Source organism: Neltuma alba, unplaced genomic scaffold, assembly GCF_004799145.2.
Source record: "Neltuma alba isolate B1F8T4 unplaced genomic scaffold, ASM479914v2 tig00012871_pilon, whole genome shotgun sequence".
NCBI lineage: Eukaryota > Viridiplantae > Streptophyta > Magnoliopsida > Fabales > Fabaceae > Neltuma > Neltuma alba.
The window spans coordinates 176,358-194,138 of record NW_021637250.1 but is presented as its reverse complement, the minus strand read 5'-3'; the positions used below and the strand labels follow the sequence as shown (position 1 = coordinate 194,138).

The window sequence follows — 17,781 nt, the reverse complement described above, 5'->3', positions numbered from 1 at the left end:
ATAAATATGAGGAATGGGTCTTATATTTAGGACCAAAACCAACTCAAGAATTGGGTCTTATATTAAGGACCGGAGGAGTATCATTTATCTCAAGTTCCATGGAGTATAAGGCTCAATTTAATTTTCAAACTAAATATAATGAATATAAGAAGTCTCGTTGTTCAAAAATCATTGACATTTTATGCGTTAAAAAAATTATACAATCAGTTCAAAGTTTTTAAATTATGTTTATCTTCCATATTGGGAAATATATCCAATTTATAACGAGGTGATCGCAAACCCAAAGCACCCAGTGGATTTTGAGGAATATTTGGATAAAATCAAAATTATGGTTTTAAAAGTATTTTTACAGTATACAAAATAAATATATGTAAGAGTTTATCTCGATTTATGAAAAAACTTTTTAAAAAACACTTTTATGATTGCCGAACACCCTGAAAAAAATCAAGTGTGAAGCTTGAGTCACGTCCAGAAGGAAACTAGGAGTGGCGTATTTGGATTTGTAAAGGATCTTGCCTTTTGTGTTTTACAGCACGCTGGCAAGAATTAAAGCTGAGATTGGAGGCGAGCTATACTTTTATTGTTTTACTTGAATGCTGTTATGATGGGGAAAAAATATACTGTTATTGATGTAATGAATACAAATTCCCGACTAATTTTTTTCATACAATTTCCGACTAAATTTAGTACTATACATTAATACATATGCATGTGCGAGGATAAGGGGGTGTAAGCCTGTTCTATTCTAAGCCTTCCGCATTGATATGGGAACGTAAGAGTAATATATGGAAAAAGCAACGCACATAAACAGAGTTTCCCCAAAAAGAGTACAAGCAGTGAGAAGCTAATCACCTTTTTTTCTTGCATGGCGTATTTATTATCTTTATAACGATTTCTTGGGCGGCCAGGTGCGTGAGGGGATTATTGTATATAAATTTTCCTTATAATAAAATTTAAAAGCATATTAAGATAGTTAGGGTAGGCTTATTAGCCCAAAATGACTTGCTTCACACTTAAATATTCCTCCGGTTCTTAATATAAGACTCATTTAATTAATTTGATTAGATTAAGGAAGTTAGGTAAGTTAGTTAATTACTCCTCCGGTCCTTATTATAAGACCCAATTTGACTTTTTATTTGGTCCTAATTATAAGACCCAATCCATTTTGTCTCTTATATTTATGCATTTTTTTCCAAGATAATCCTTCTAATAATGATAGTTTTAGCCAATATACTTAATTAGCAAGGATATTTTAGGAATGACAACACTTATTTATTATAAATAACCAACTTAACTTACTTCCTTAATCTCCTCAAATAAGTCGATTGGGTCTTATAATTAGGACCGGAGGAGTATAAGAAAAATGACACATTTTTCTTAAAACACCATAATCATTTTTCTTAATACTCCCTATCTCTCTTCTACTTGATTATGGTTGAGGAAGTATCCATAGGGGTAATTTAGACAAAATTGATAAATATGAAAAATGGGTCTTATATTTAGAACCAAAACCAACTCAAGAATTGGGTTCTATATTAAGGACTAGAGGAGTACTACTCCTGATTCTTAATATAAGATTTAATTTAAATTATAAATTAGATTTTATATTAAAAATTGAAAGTAATATTTTTTTTGACCAGCAAAAATTGAAAGTAATATTAATTAGCATGAGTCCCAGTTATTATATAACATGAAAAATTGGCAATAACATTACGCGTAATGAATGTGACTTGTTATTCTTGGCAAAAAAAAAAAAAAACAGAGACCTGCATAATAATGTTCATTAAAAAAAAAAAAACTTCGGAGTAGTCTCTTTCTTGAGTTGAAAATAGATCAATGAGGTGTTGGCCCAGTTCTTGATAGACAGTAGTCAGCGAGTTTCCTCGATCTTTCTTCTGTCTTCTGCTTTGTCCGAATCAAGTCACTAACCAAATCACCATAGGTAAATTCGGATCTCTCGATTCTGTGTTCCGGTTACTTCTTTAGACCTTGTACTTTCCCCTCTATCTATCAGATCTGAGATTTCTACGGGGTTGTAACTGTCACTTGATTTTATCTTGTATCTTCCAGATTTGCGTAAATTTCGACTTTCTATGCTTTTGTCTCATAGATAACTCTGTGATGTAGTTATTTATTGACTTCCTTTTGATCCATTGTCTGCTCTCTGCCCGGTTTATCGGAGATTTGTTGAGTTGTACCGAAAACTAGTTTTGATCCCTCCTTTCCATCATTTTTTCGACCTCCTTTCCATCATTTTTTCGACCTCACTGCTTTCCCAGAATAAAAATCTCAGGGTATTTTTACGACTCGTAGAGAGGCTAATCTTTTATCACATTAGGAGTCAAATTGGATATTTTTTGTTCAATCAGGGTAATTAGACTTGCTTTCAAGAATTCCCCCGGTTTTGCGTAACGGCTTGCGGCCAAAAATCGAGGATAAAGAAAACATCAAGCCCAGAAACTTATGGGATCTCCCACTTAAATAACATGCTATTACCGGGAAGCGTCCTTGTTATTTTAGTACTAGAAGTTATACTCATTTTTCCCCCCTCTTTGATTAGTGCCATCATCTGAGCGCATAATCTTTTTATGTATTATCGAACTTGTCTGATTGTTATGAATACTATTGCTTATTACTGGCATATAATTAATTGGGTTGAATGAAAGCTGATCACGTCTACATATTTGGTCTGATTCTTGATCTTTTTTTCTTTGTCCCCCCCCCCCGGTTGCCTAGCGGATCTGCCTCTTTTTAACTGCTGGATTTCTATTTTGCCTTTAGCACTTAACTCGGAGCTATCTTATCTGTGTTGGGGTTAACTCAAATTTTTTTTCTCTCTATCAGAATATAATCTCTCTCATATTTGCAATTCTATTGGAAGGTCCTGCTTTCAGACTCTCAATAAATCCCTTCTTTGACTCTAGTTATCCTTTCTCTCAATTTCTTTTCGATGGTCCATGGAGAATCTTTTAAAGCTACGCTTTTTTTTGGCGGAAGTTATTTATTTCCCAGTATTTTCATAAATTGTCTGTGTTTTTGGATGAGTTAGATCCTACTCTTACTTTGGAAGGAGAAGGGTATAAAGTCGGTGATATTAGTCGAGTCTAATGTCTTGGTGCTAAAAATTATAGCTCTATGGTTTTAGATTCCTGGCCTGTACTATTTCCAGGTGTCAGTCAATGGAACCGTCGGCAAAAGATTACAATAATGTCCCTATTGCATGGCCTTGCTTTATGGCTACTTTCAATTAGTCTCATTAATCCAAATTTTAATGGTTAAAGAATCTTTCAATTGCAGAATGGCATCCAACAGAGGTCAGGGTGGAATTCAGCAGTTGTTGGCTGCAGAACAAGAAGCTCAACGGATTATAAATGCTGCCAGAAATGGTACTGTCTTTCGCTCTGAATTCATCCTCTTGTTATTATGATGATGCTGTATGTGTTTCTTGATTCATGTATCTATTTTGATCAATTTTATGTGACCGACTGTGTGATGATGCGTATGAATGTATTTTTTGTAGTTTATTCTATATTCAATATTCTTTTCATTGAGATAAAACAAGTTCCCGTATCAAGATTATTGCTACCATATACTAGCCTCCCCTCTCCTCCACCTTCTTGCCACGTATTAGGATCTGCACTCAATTTGCTTGCTCAACAGTTATAATCTGATGCTTTTGATTTTTACATTTAGAAAAAATGGCAAGGCTCAAACAAGCCAAAGAAGAGGCTGAAAAGGAAATTGCTGAGTATCGGGCTCAGGTGGAGTATGAATTCCAAAGGAAATTGGCAGAGGTATGTTTTTCATTATTATGGCCTCATGAGACTGTTCTTTAGTCGTCTTGTGAGTTATGAACCGACTATGTGCAACCTCTCTGATGAATGCAGAGTAGTGGAGATTCCGGTGCTAATGTGAAGCGGCTTGAGCAAGAGACTGAAGCAAAGATCCAGCACCTGAAAACAGAAGCATCAAGGATATCACAAGATGTTGTGGCCATGCTCCTCAAGCATGTGACAAGTGTGAAAAATTAGAGCCTTTTATGACATATTGGAGCAGAGAACTACTGAATAATGTTACTTCTCGTCGTGAGTTTGTTTTGCTTGAATTGATTGGCACGAATAAGGTTCTTGTTCTGGTCACTTGGTGCCCTGCTACGATATTTTGTTATTTATCTATAGACAATTCAGAAAACATAGGTATGCCTATTTGTATCATTTGCTATGGTCAAGTAAGTGCGGAAAGCAGGGCTTATTCTTTTGTAAACACAGCGAGTAATTTTATTCTGCTCTTCAGTGTTGCGTCTCTTATTGCGTCTTTAAACGGGATTCAGTGGCATGCTTCCTCGTCCATGCTGTCAAATATTATTGTGCTTACGGCAGCAAAACTTATCTTGCACAACAAATTCAATTGGAATACACGTCTTTTGGATGCTTTGTATTATGAGGAGTGAAGGACGGGACTCTTAGAGTTCCTTTCTCGGAAAACCTTGATCTTTTAATCGGGATAGGCCGTCCTTGTGATCGCGCTCTGTAGAGAAGAGATATAAATGCCTGAGTTTAAAGAGTTGCTGAAGTTACGGCACCTCAGCTTATACCTACCTAGCATAAGCCATGGCAAGCAGAACTCGTTAACGCGGGCTATAACACTAAAGAACCTCGCCATTTCCCCTTGAATGGCCCATCCAGAATTGTTTGATCGGGAATTGGGTTTAACCTTGTTAGAAAATGAGAAGAAATTCGTGAGTTGGAGTATTTACTGGCACTTTGTTGCATTTGCCAGAGGCTTCTCTGCCCTTTGACTTTATTTTTAGATTTTGTTATGAATGCTTGCATGATTTCTTTTAAAAAAATAAAAAATTGATTATACATGGAAGATTCTCTTTTTCGTTTTAATTTTGTTCTAAATGGAATGCGAAGTTTAGTATAATGAATATTTTAGAAGATTAAAAGCTTCGAGTAAGTTAGGCCATGTGACAAGGACACGTCCAGCATCACAGGTGGGTCTTGTGATTTATAATATGGTCGCGTGGATTTCTTGGTGGATGTTGAATCAGAGAACCAAGTTTCCACATCCAAATTCCCAAACACCAATCAAATGCGTGCGTTCAACAAGTTTTGGTACGGTTCTCTCTGCCTTTTCCTCGTCCTCATTTCCAACTTAGCGCGGCCCCCTCTTTCTCTTTCATAGAATCTTTGTCTCTTTAGGGGTCCCTCATCATTTCATAGTCCGCCATTCACCCACCCATTGAAATCCGTTGTTTCATTGAATCCCCATATCCCTTTTGGTTAAAATCCGTTGAAATATAATAAGAACAGTAAATTACACACATCTCTCTTACATTATGCGAAATTTGTGGGATCAACTGCAATATTCATTACTTATTAATAATATAATTCAATTCATGCTTGGACCATAAAATTATGTCGCATAGTACCCTTATTTTCTATCTCAATCATGTGATGTGTTTTATGTTGGTTCAACAAAGTTAAGGATCAAGTATTTCAAGAAAAACCCCACAAAATTTTGATGTCAACAAAATCTGTATCATAAAAAGGACAGTGCCAACAACAGTCAGGAAGAGATGGGTGGAAGCAGGAACTGAGCATCAGATTCATTTTTGCATTCCAAATATGGACACAAGCACATATTTTTAAAAAGCTGGAAGCTATTAATGAATGGGGTTCATGATCAAGATCAAGGTAATAAAATTGTCTTGCACCTTAATCGGTGGACATGAATCTTGTATTGCACGGTACAGTGCTCCAAACAGAAAAACCCTCTCCTTCATTTTAATTCTTATTTAAAATGTCTGATGCTGTTGCATGTCTCGCTCGCCTCCTGGCTCCTGCCTTGCCCAACGTCTGATTTGGTTTACTAATCGTGTCGCCCCCATTAAATATACTTTAAAAAAAACTAAACCTTTAAATATCAGTATTTGACCTCAGCCCTCACATCTGGTACACATGCCAAACTCTGACTCATCATTCACGTGCTCATCCCATCACCGTTTTAGAACTTCTAGGTCATTCTTACAACTTGCAACGCGCGCTCCCGCTTCACCGCGGAGAGAGAAAGATCTGAAAGAATAGATTTTGCGAGCTGAGGTAGATTTTGCTGGACATCCATAATCCATAGCTAGTATAAACGAATTAGATGAATATTTTTAATAGCCAGAAAGCTCTATTTACGGCCACCTAAGTCATACTAGTGCGGTAAACTCTTTTTCATTACATGCAAATTGGAAGAGAGGGGGATGTCCAAGAGGCATGATGGTTCAATATGATGATAGAAAGTTGCATATGATTATTCAGTTACACGGCTGAGTGTTATTTGTTGAATTTTATAAAAGATATGGGAGGGATCCTCATTCAAGGCACAAGTTGGGATATAAATAAATAGGGATATCCTTTTGAAAGTTGGCTGTCCTGTTCTGTTCTTAGTGGACACTCCCACCCTCCCCACGCCACTTTCTTCGCTTTCCTACTGCTTCCTGGGCCCATCTTCTTGCGTCCTAACAAAATCTCTTTTCATCTCAGTGCGTGAACATGCTCCTCAACCTATTCATTCTGCCAAAACCCCCCATTTTTAAAAAGATTTTGCGACGGAAAGTTTAAGTTTTTTTAAAGAATCGGTTTGGATCGACTCACTTTATAAAAATAATCCTGACAATAACAAAAAATTCACTCCGTAAACGGTTGAAATCTTCATGCCCTTATTAATATTTGATTTTTTTTCTGGCCTGAAATAAATGTGGTGAAAAGCTCAAGGTGGGAAATTAATGATAGACCCAATTGGCCTTTTAGTATAATAGTGGCAATTTGGTAAAGAAAGTTGACAGTGACTGTAACTCATTCTGTACTTCCAGGTTGAAACGTTACCACCAAGATTGTCAATATGGCGATCCGGACCACGTTCTTTCATCCTCCTCATCATCACTCTCACAACTCTGACTTCAGCAAACAACTATATCACGAGCAAAGAGCTGCATCATTCCGTTCCAAAGCCATCCTCCACCCTCGGCGGGACCATGCAAGTCCTCTGTGCGCATAGCTTTCGGGGGCTTTCTTCTTCTGTCTTTCTTCAGCTTCTGCTCTTCCTGTGCTCATCTTGCGCATATGGGTTTGGGACGATGGGGCCAATATCGGCCTCATTTGGTAAATATGAATTTTTCTGCGCCATCGATGCAAGTGGGAAGCAGGACGTCATTTGCTGGGGGAAGAACAACACATCATCGGCTCCACCTTCTTCTTCGTCCTCAGCCTCTGTTACTGACAGCTCTCCTATGGCAGCTTTATCCGGCGGCGAAGGTTTCATGTGTGGCATTCTAGCAAACACTTCGCAAGCATACTGCTGGAGTGCTACAAAACCAGCGATAGATCTTGTGCCTCCTGCATACCAATCCTATGCTTATTGGCAAATAGCAGCCGGCAAGAGTCATGTTTGTGCCATCAGGGGATCTTATTATTCTAATGAGGATTTCGGAATTGTTGATTGTTGGGAAATTGTGAGAACTGCGGACGACAGCTTGAAATGGAAACAGAGCGATTTGTATTACGATCAGTCAACTAGCAATCTCGCATTAAACAAGGTTGTAGCAGGTGAGGGATTCTCTTGTGGTGCGGTCAGAGACGGAGGGCTTGTCTGTTGGGGACCTACATCTGCGAGTTTAGGGGTATCGAATGTGTCCGAGAACTTCTCAGTCTTGGTCTCGGGAAGGAGTTCAATATGTGGGCTTTTGAATGTTTCGGGAGATTTGAAATGTTGGGGTGATGCAGATTCGTTTGCTGATCCACCTGATGGGGCCAGATTAATCTCTCTGTCAGCCGGGGCTCGCCATTACTGTGGTATTCGAGCAGATAATCATAGAGTGGAGTGTTGGGGGAGTTTCAACTCGTCTGTGGTTCCAAAAGGTTCTGGATTTATGGCAATTGCTTCTTCGGATTATTCAACTTGTGGCGTTAGAGAAGAAGATCTTCTGATTGATTGCTGGATGGTGAATGCGTCCACGGCCGAGTTTGATCCTCCATTGGAATTATCAAGTCCCGGTCTCTGCAGTTCCAGTTCATGCAGTCAAGGTGAGTTTGCTTTCAATGTTAGTATTCTGAATGAGCCAGGTTTAACAAGCCTTTGCGTTCGAAAAGATTTGAGAATCTGTTCGCCCTGTGGCTCAAATTGTTCAGAAGGCTTTTTCTTGTCCAGCCCATGCACTGAGAATTCCGATAGGGTATGCACTGCTTGTTCTCTTTGCCAAAATAGCTCCTGCTGGGATGTTTGTCGACTTGAGTCGTCTCCAGATGCTGTTCATAAGAAGAGCTGGCACCATTTGCGTCGATTATTAATCATAATTGGGTCAGCTACTTTGGGATTCTTGTTTATCATGACTTGTGGGTGTATTCTTCCATATTTGATCACTAAGAAAGAATCCAAATCTGGCACGGCCAAAGCAGAGCAACCGGTTGATCCTAATGTTGATCTTCACTCTTTTCCTTCTACAACTTCCTGTCCCGGGATGCCTCAGATTTTCCGACTCTCAGAGCTAAAGGATGCCACTAATGGGTTCAAGGAATTCAACGAGCTTGGCCGAGGAAGTTATGGCTTTGTATACAAAGCTGTATTAGCGGACGGCAGGGTGGTTGCAGTGAAGAGGGCCAATGCTGCCACAATCATCCACACCAACAATCGTGACTTTGAAATGGAACTGGAAATCCTCTGCAAAATCCGTCACTGTAATATCGTGAACTTGTTGGGCTACTGTGCAGAGATGGGGGAGAGGCTTCTTGTGTACGAGTATATGCCGCATAGCACACTTTATGATCACCTTCATGGTGGGCTTTCTCTACTGAGTTGGAGCCTCAGGCTAAAAATATCCATGCAAACTGCAAAAGGTCTTGAGTATCTGCAAAAGGAACTTGCGCCACCAATTGTGCATAAGGATCTCAAGAGTTCCAACATTCTCTTGGACTCCGAATGGGGAGCGAGAATTTCAGACTTTGGGCTCCTCACTTCCGGTGACAAAGATCAAATTGCGGATGTGCAGAACGATGTTTACAACTTTGGCATTGTATTGCTTGAGATTCTGAGTGGAAGAAAAGCTTATGATGGAGATTTTATGCCTCCAAACATAGCTGAGTGGGCAGTGCCTCTGATCAAACGGGGGAAAGCTGCGGCTATAATCGATCGCTCTGTGCCTCTTCCGAGGATCGTTGAGCCATTGCTGAAGCTGGCTGACATTGCAGAGCTGGCTGTGAGACACAATCCCAGCGAGCGTCCGCCTATGTCAGATATAGCATCTTGGTTGGAGCAGATTGTGAAGGACGGACTGATTTTATAGTGATGATCATTTTACCTTGAGAAGCCTCAGTTTTATCCCCTCTTCTGCAATTGAGTAACGATCTTCTGCAATTGTAAATTTTGTTGAGTCTGTGTTTATATTCTTTATGCTTTTGATTTATTTTTGGGCTTGTATCTCCGAATGAATCTTTACCAGGTGAAGTACATACCACTGGTTGCAGCAAAAGATGCATATACAGAATGAATTTTTGATTGCTTGTGGCTGTGAATGTAGATGTTGATCTGGAACTTTTTGGCCCCGGGAGATCATGCTTGATTGTGTATTATTGCGTTAAGAGTCATTTTCATGTATTACCGTGACAACAGAGAAAATAAGAAGTTTAATGATTCTGTGTGTTAAAAAGAATAGAGATTACGGGGTGGAGTCCTTTTGAGGAGGACAAACTTTTCAACCTATTATAGATCTTTCAGAAAGTATGACCTAAGCTGGTGATCCTTCCGCGTAAGATTTGTTGGAGTCTATTGTGGTCCGAGTAAGAAAAACACTCGCCTTCATAGGTGACCAGAGAATAGTTTGGTCCAATACTATTCCCTCCGTCTCTCCATCACTTTTTTTTTTTTTTTAAAAAAAAAGTAGTTTGATATTTAATAATATAATATTTTTTAAAAAAAATTATTAACGAACTTATTTTTGAAAAAATGTGGGTCAATCAGCGGTTAATGTCAAACGAAGGGCTTTTTTTCTTTGAAATTTTATCTCTTTTTGAAAAAAAAATTTAAAATTTGTAAATGTATGTAATGAAGTTCATTAATCTTCGCAATTTTCTCTAAAAATGTTATATAAATTGAAATGAAGGGAGTGTCGTGTTATTAGGCGGTGGTTCATATCCTCTGTATTCATGCAGTTTAAATAATAATAATAATAATAAAGATGTAATTATATATGAGATTTAACTTTCTTCTTCAATTTATGACTTTTCCCCCTCATCCTCTGCGCGCGCATATGTAAAGTTGAGAAGCTAATGAAGGGGTCATACAATGATTGTTGCAATGTACTTCCTGAGAGGAGAAAATATGAAGCATATGGTTTAAATATTTTTTTTTTTTGAGCAAAAATATGGTTTAAATATTTAAAAGGGAATTCTCAGTTGGGATGATGAGTAACATCAGAAAAAGGGCAAGTGCCTCAAAATTCAAGGGGTTCACATTGAAAAGAAGAGAAGAAAGTAGAATAAAAGCATATGATAAAGAAAGGGAAGCTAGAAGATGACAGATGGAGCAAGTGATGGAGTCCACTCCACTTCCACAAAGCCACATGCATGGCCTCACTTAAATATTCTGACCCTCTTCTACTGATCTCCTGCCTGGCCCAAAACCTGAAAAAAGAAAACCCAACTTGTTCTGTTTCCTTTCCCTCCCAAGTGAAATCTGTACGGACCCTCCTCGTCTTCCTTAATTCTCCCGCATTCATTATTGCCATCCTTCTCAACTAAATTAATCATCAATTCAGTTCCCTAGATCACTCTTTTACACAATCAAATAAGTTACATTACTTTTGGGTTCTTCTTCCATAGTGATATGCTCCTTGGTGACTTGAATCGCCCTGCCAAATGGTGTCCGTGGTCTTAGCAACAGTGGCTGTCTGTATGTGAATATGGAAGAGATAAAATGAGTCCATAATAAGTTGACTAACTAGTGGAGCTAATTTAAAATTCAAAATTGTGGGGTTTGGAATAATTTGACTGGGAAGAGCCAATTATGATTATTCTGATAAAGAAGGCATGTGCCCCAGCACCTGCTACTCACTGAACCAGAAACAAACAAGATCAGCAGAATATAGAATCTTTAATGGGAAGGCAACTTTGCCCTTCCAAACACATAGACGGTGCTGTATCTTTTGATTCCCTTGAACGAGGAAACGCCACTCACCATTTTTAATTCCTTCCAGTCATGTTAAACATGGAACAAAGCTCTCATCAGTTATTTGTTCCGATCCATTTCTACTTTTGAAAAACATTCATCTGGCGGTGAATCCTTTTCCACAAGAGTAGTCTTGAAATGGGAATCACTCTGCAATTTTTGATATCAACATGACTCTGAGTAAGCACAGGGGGATGTGCAGTGGGAAACAACAGAGTCAGGAGTGGCTGTTTGGCACGAAGAATTCAGCATCAAGCAGCGCTAGCTTGAGGAAATTTCACGGGGAATTGACAGATAAGTATAAAGTCACAAACTCTTTCACACTTGTCACCTCAGAAATTAATTCACGAAAGATCAAGGGTCATTTTATGAGGTTGATGTGTCAGCTCAGGTTCACATGGTAGACCGTGTCTCTGGATGTTAAGAATCTAGAGTTCTGCTAAAGTAAACATATGCAGAGTATTGTGGCGATTGTGGTCCTCGGTAAACAGCTAGACGGACAGACGAGAGAGAGAGAGAGAGCTTTGGGCAAATATATTTAGAAATGAATTGAAGCAAAGGTCTAGTGTCAACTGTCATGTGGCAGTCAGTACTAGTTACTTTGTAGACCACGTATTTCTTAATAACAAGAGCTAAAATTCAGCGAGAGTAACCAATTAAGAAGAGATCTTTGACTCCATATATTCATTATCTGAGCTGCTTTTTCATGGGGACTTTATTTATTTATTTATTTATTATTTTGGAGTTTCGGCTGGTTAATGGTTGCAGGAGTTTGTTGAAGGAAGGGGGAACAAAAGAATGGAAAACGAAGAAGAGGAAGAAGCCACCCTCAAGGTTGCTTAATGCTGCACTGCATACATGCATCATGTGTACCGAATGAAAAGGAAAAAAAGGAACAACACAAAGTATAAAAGGAAAAGGACAAGAAAGGGCAAGATCCTTGTTCTTTAGACAAGTCCAAATGTGGGGAAGGTAAGAATCTAAGGTGATCCAAACACTTGCAGACAAACCTATTAGGGAAAATAAAAAAGGACTCGCCCTTTATGTATGTGAAAAGAAGTTCAACACCGAAAGCATCAACCCTAGAGCTATAGCTCTTCTCAACCCTCTCTTTCTTCTTTTACCTCTCCTTCTTCCCCTCCCTCTCTTGAGTCCTACCCTCCAAAGGCCCTTATAAGTAGCTCTCTGAACAACAAGCTCAAATCCCTCCCCACTTCCTATCATCCGTGGTGTCCACAAATTAAAACCTGTTTGATTCAGCTCTGTGGCAGGGCTAAAGATTGCATGAAGGTAAGTGTGTAAAAGGCAAACCTGGTGTGCCTGGCTCCCCGTATGCCATTTGCAGAGCCCATCAGCAAAGTGATGGCCTTAACGAATGGCGTGCGAGGAGCCATGCATGCTGCGTAGTAAACTGTTCATCAACAGTAAATAAAGCTGATTCCCTTTGTACTCTTTCTACTACTGTTTCAATTTATTTTCCCCTTTTTTTTTTCCCTTTTGTTTTCTCGCCATTATTATCGTGAGAGAAGCTCTGTCCTCTGGTGTCCGCTAATTTAGGCTCAGCGTCAGGTGGTTGTCTAACGATCGAAGCTTGTAAGTCCAAATTATCATTGACTTTGTGTGGCCATTGGACAGGTAGGTTTTATTAGGTGTATAAAGGAATATATATTAAAGTAAATGCGTCCCATAATAATCAATTTACGGGTTAATTGACATCTGCTGTCTTCCATTCAGTAAAGATCACTATCACCTTATAGTTGACGGAGCCACCAATCGTTGTCACACTCGTATTGTATGGACATCCTTGTTGTTATCGAGCTTGACCTTCTTTTTTTTTTCTTTTGGTTTTTTTTTAAACATCACTTCCATTTGTTTTCTTTTGTATTCAAGGACAATTGAATCCAAAGGAGCTAAGCACCATTTTGGACTCCTTGAAAAGCAGCAGTACTGCAGAGGTGTAACCCTGAATGGAACGTCTCCCAAAAGTGCAGAAGTCTTACCAAAGCGATAAACTTGTGTAGAGCATATATTTCCTTTTGGTCCTTCGTAGCTTTACCCATAAATCACCAGGCAGGTGTCCAGATTCTGAATAAGCTCTTTTAGATGCTTCCCCTCATCCCCATCATCTTCTTGTCATTGCTATGAGCTGATGGTTTTCAGTTTCCAAATGCAGATGCGGTTCCCGTTTTGTGGCTAAAATCTTTTGCGGTTGGACCACTATCGTTTCATTAGCATTAGACTCGTTGTTTTCTGGAACAAAATAATTGCTAGACGTAGAGGGTAGCTTGTTTTGTCCACACAGATGGAAGGGGGAATTAAATAGAGAAAATGGGACATTTAAAGCCTCAGGTCTTTGTTCATGGGTAATGTTGACTTAATGGAAAAGACGTGCCTTTGGATCTTAGGCGCTCAATAATGCACATTGTGGTGACGTGACAGATTGAAGATGGGGGAAATGAAGATAGAGATAACAGAGAATTCAATCCAAAACAGGGGAAATGGTGTCAAGGCAGAGAGAGCATAGTGGGGGTCAAATGTGGCAGCCATGGTCGGCGTCCTTTTTTTTTTTTTTAATAACTAAGTTAATTAATAATAATCGTACAAATTAAATATGGCCATATATTTCCATGATAAATGACGTGAGCTCTTTTTTACGGACCTATGCTATGCAAAGATATTTCTATCAAAGAAATATTTTAAAGAAAATCACACACACAGTTGGGTTTCATGATATCCCTCTATTTTCAATTTTTCATCAATAAATAACATCAATTTACAATAAAAAATCATTTATTTGACAACGGTCTCCATCATCACATTGCCAATACACACAGTCAATAATGGAATTTCCTGATTGAAGTGAGCCCCCCCCCCCCAAAAAAAAATCAGTTCTCCGCGGCGTAGACTAGAAAATGGGCCTCTTACTCTGCCTCCCCAGTCCATACCGCAATAAATCAAGTTGAATGCAAACCCACAGAATACTTGACAAAAGAAAAAAGAACTAAAATTAAATTATAGTAACTAGTTAATCATCAATTAATTCTCGTTCTTGGGCATTAACTGGGGATGATCTGAAATTGAAGCGCAAGATTTTGGAATGTAATTAACGGCCAAGATTGGCCGAACTCCAAATGGAACTTGCATGGGTAGCAGCACGGGAGGTGGATGCCTCAGAATGGGGTGCGTTTTTAATTCTGATAGCCCTGAGATCAGGCACAAGCCCTGGTTTTGAAATACTCACACTTGCCATTTCAATATTATTGCTCAACATCTCCACCACTTCGGTCATTCGTGGCCTTAGCTTCGCTGTTTCTTGAACGCAAAGCAGCCCCACCTTCAGGAATCTGACGCTTTCTTCCTCTGGGAAGCTCTCCTTTAGCTCTTCATCCACCATTTTCGGTAAATCACCAGCTTCATAGGCCGCCCACGCCTGCAATTTCAAACGTTTTCGTTAAACTAGTCATGAATGGTGAATATGAGAGATATTGAACCCCCTTTTGTGTGTGTGTGTGTGTATTGAGAAATGAGATTCTCTGTGGCTCTGATTTTCCTACCTTCTCAACGAGGAAACGTTCTGTATCTTGGGAAGGATCAACCACAGGTAGGCCGCTCACAATTTCAAGGAGTAATATTCCGTAGCTGTAGACATCTGATTTTCTAGTCACCTTCCCAGAACTGGCATATTCCGGAGCAAGATAACCCCTTTGGGGATTTCACAAATGGATCAGCACGATTTTTCGTTTTTGAAAAGGAAAGAAGGAAAGAAGAGAAAACGAAACGGAACTAATTTCATTTAGGAAACGAGGGTACTCAGTACATACAATGTCCCTGCGACTTGGGTACTAACGTAGGACTTATCGTCTCTCAGTAACTTTGCCAGACCAAAGTCGGAAACTTTTGGCCTCAAACGTCGGTCAAGAAGTATATTTCTCGCTTTGATGTCCCTGTGCACGATATAGGGCTTAACTTCCTCGTGCAGATACGCAAGCCCTCGAGCCACTCCAATGGATACTTCCCTCCTTGATTCCCAGTCGAATCTCATTCTGCCCTCCTTTGAAACTATCCACCACAATTCACAATTAAAAGGTTTCCCAGCCTATAATTTCTCCTGGGTGCCCTTAATTTCCCTAATATGTCAGATTCAAAAGGCTTGGAAATTCCAAGTATCACTTACCTAAAAAGTACTGGCGAAGGCTGTTGTTTTCCATGAACTCGTAGACTAAGTATCTGTCAGTTCCTTCCACACAACAACCTCGAAGAGTGACTAGATTCTCGTGCTTGATATTGCCCAGAGTGCTCAGTTCTGCTACAAATTCCTTCTCTCCTCGCAGGGAATCCAGTTCAATCGAAAGCACCTTGACCGCCACGAATGTGCCATCCAGAAGCCGCCCCTTTTAAAAGTCAACCCCAGTCAATCTTCTATATCAGCATTAAGGTTGTACAATCGAAATTTGCAGGTTCTTATAACGCCACTTAACGACAATACCCCTCAGTAATCAAAAGGAACGAGTATAGTTAACCTTGTACACAGTGCCAAACCCGCCTTCTCCGATCTTGTTTGAGGAATCGAAACTCCTGGTCGCAGATTTCAATTCGCCGTACGTGAATACTCGAAATGCTCCTTCACTCTCTCTTCCTGAAACATTCGAATCACAAAGTAATTTGTAGCTGGACCAAGTTAACAGATTCAATATCAGAACGAGAAGACAGAGCGGAAATACCTTGCTTGGCGGTTTCGTCTTGGACCGACGGAGAGAAACAAGTAGACAACGAACAAAGAATCTTCATGCCTCAAGAACAGCTTTGAAGTTTGAAGCTTGCCTGGATCTCCGAGATTGAAGATAAAGAGAAAGAACATGGCACGGGAATACAGAAGGAAACACGGCACAGGGCATTCCTACGTAGTAGACTTCGACTTCGTTCGTGTTTAATTATCTTGGATCTTTCATCTTTGACACATTCCTTCCCTTCATGCAAGGGGACAAAAATGAAAAATAAATAAATAACAAAAATTTTCCCTCCCAGTTTGTCAATATTTTTTACTATCGCAAGCCAGGACTCTTTCTGTAGTTTCCTTCCCAGTTTGTCAATATTTTTTACCATCGCAAGCCAGGACTCTTTCTGTAGTTTGACTGGGGTCAATAAAGACTCTTTCTACATCGAAACACCTGTCTTGTTCAAAGGATAAGTTTGCACAAGACTGGGCTTTTTAAAGGAGCGAGTGAGATTATTTTTCAGGAGTAATTTGGTTTCTTAAAAAAGGGTATTTAGAAGAGCTCACTAAGAGAATAGTTAATTATAATAAAGCAAGTTAGTGAAGAAGCTGTTCGGCGAAAACCATAATGGAATGGGAACACCAAGGATACATGTTTTGACTTTAGGAGGCTGGAGTGATTGCAGTGTTGGAGCTTTGAATTTAAACACTGGAGGACCACTTGCTAAACCAATAGCCACTCCATGAAGAGCTTATATGAAATTACTAATAGTTTATGCAGGCCAAAAAACAAAGAATGAGCGGGGAAAAAAAAGAAGGAAATCATTAGTTTATCTCCAAACAATCTTCCGATGGTTTTGACCACTTTTTCCTTTGGAACAAAAAAAAATTGAGGATTCTGAGACGGCGCTGAAGTGCAAGAAGCCACCAGCATCTGTTGTACCGAGATTTCTTTCTTCTTCTTTTTTTTTAAGTAGAAATTCAACAGTCGCTGTCTGGACCACGTATCTTAGGATCTGTTTGAAATCACATATAAATACACTACCAGTAAACACGTTTTACATAAATTGGCATGAAATTTCTCTCACCTTTGTACTTTGTATTTCATAAAAATTACTCACAGGTCATTTCAAACAGGCTCTTAGACTGCAAGACTGGTGTATAGCTTCAAGTTTCTTTCCTTCCCTGTTTTTTGAGTCATGCAAGATATCTAGTTAATATCAATTAATATAATAACACGGCACACTGTGCAAAGGGATTATTGAAAAGAAAAACACCAGAAGTGGATTGTTTTTACTGCCTCCTGTACTAATTATAATTATAAGATTTTATTTATAATCTATAAATAAAATCTTACAATTAGAATCTGAAGGTAATATTGTTGGAAAAAAAGGAATCCACTTGCAATGATTTGATCGCTAACTAGAGAACAAATCTATTGGCCGAAAGAAGTCAAGTACAAATCTCCCCCTGCTTTCACTAATGGAGGCCACGCCGACAGCACCCGGTCCTGCTCCATTCTGGAAGCTTGGATGTTGCCAATATGCTTTTTCTGTTTTTCATTTTAATTTGTAAAATAGTCCTTCACGCCATCGTTTATAAGACTTTATATCTCTTTTAAATCAATTACGTGCCCCCGCCGTAATTTATAAATAACGTAATGTGGTATGCATTTTATATTTCTACTAGTGATATTATATTTTTTATGAATCATATTCGGCAACTGTCAATTCAGGCATTTGATTTTACATCCAAATTTCACTGAAGTGCGCCTCGTCTGTGATCGCATGAGTGAATTATTATTAATTTCCTAGTAATGTATTGCGTCTTTCAAATGACAATCTGATTTTTATTTT

At 39.0% G+C, this 17,781-nt stretch overlaps 3 protein-coding genes across 3 annotated transcripts; 2 read left to right on the top strand and 1 right to left on the bottom strand.

Annotated features, from left to right (window-relative positions):
* Positions 1 to 1,813: 1,813 nt before the first annotated feature.
* LOC114732045 (V-type proton ATPase subunit G) lies at positions 1,814 to 4,329 on the top strand. Its single transcript, XM_028919322.1, has 4 exons — positions 1,814 to 1,942; positions 3,298 to 3,386; positions 3,694 to 3,794; positions 3,888 to 4,329. Exons 2-4 carry the CDS (start codon positions 3,299 to 3,301, stop codon positions 4,029 to 4,031), a joined length of 333 nt encoding a protein of 110 aa, XP_028775155.1. The 5' UTR covers positions 1,814 to 1,942; position 3,298; the 3' UTR covers positions 4,032 to 4,329.
* Positions 4,330 to 6,873: 2,544 nt separating this feature from the next.
* Positions 6,874 to 9,675, top strand: LOC114732049 (serine/threonine-protein kinase-like protein CCR1). The gene has a single exon (XM_028919331.1). The coding sequence runs from the start codon at positions 7,028 to 7,030 to the stop codon at positions 9,329 to 9,331; it is 2,304 nt and encodes a 767-aa protein (XP_028775164.1). The 5' UTR covers positions 6,874 to 7,027; the 3' UTR covers positions 9,332 to 9,675.
* A 4,254-nt stretch (positions 9,676 to 13,929) lies between these two features.
* LOC114732047 (putative serine/threonine-protein kinase) lies at positions 13,930 to 16,241 on the bottom strand. The gene is made up of 6 exons (XM_028919324.1): positions 15,933 to 16,241; positions 15,732 to 15,847; positions 15,386 to 15,602; positions 15,033 to 15,270; positions 14,766 to 14,913; positions 13,930 to 14,641 (listed from the first exon to the last, which is right to left on the bottom strand). Exons 1-6 carry the CDS (start codon positions 15,997 to 15,999, stop codon positions 14,315 to 14,317), a joined length of 1,113 nt encoding a protein of 370 aa, XP_028775157.1. The 5' UTR covers positions 16,000 to 16,241; the 3' UTR covers positions 13,930 to 14,314.
* Positions 16,242 to 17,781: the final 1,540 nt, after the last annotated feature.

Coding starts and splice junctions, on each gene's coding strand:
- LOC114732045 (XM_028919322.1), top strand. CDS start 3,299: ATGGCATCCAACAGAGGTCAGGGTGGAATTCAGCAGTTGTTGGCTGCA. Junction 3,387..3,693: donor TATAAATGCTGCCAGAAATG/GTACTGTCTTTC, acceptor TTTTACATTTAG/AAAAAATGGCAAGGCTCAAA. Junction 3,795..3,887: donor TCCAAAGGAAATTGGCAGAG/GTATGTTTTTCA, acceptor TGATGAATGCAG/AGTAGTGGAGATTCCGGTGC.
- LOC114732049 (XM_028919331.1), top strand. CDS start 7,028: ATGCAAGTCCTCTGTGCGCATAGCTTTCGGGGGCTTTCTTCTTCTGTC.
- LOC114732047 (XM_028919324.1), bottom strand. CDS start 15,999: ATGAAGATTCTTTGTTCGTTGTCTACTTGTTTCTCTCCGTCGGTCCAA. Junction 15,271..15,385: donor CCTTCGCCAGTACTTTTTAG/GTAAGTGATACT, acceptor TGTGGTGGATAG/TTTCAAAGGAGGGCAGAATG. Junction 14,642..14,765: donor AACGTTTCCTCGTTGAGAAG/GTAGGAAAATCA, acceptor TTGAAATTGCAG/GCGTGGGCGGCCTATGAAGC.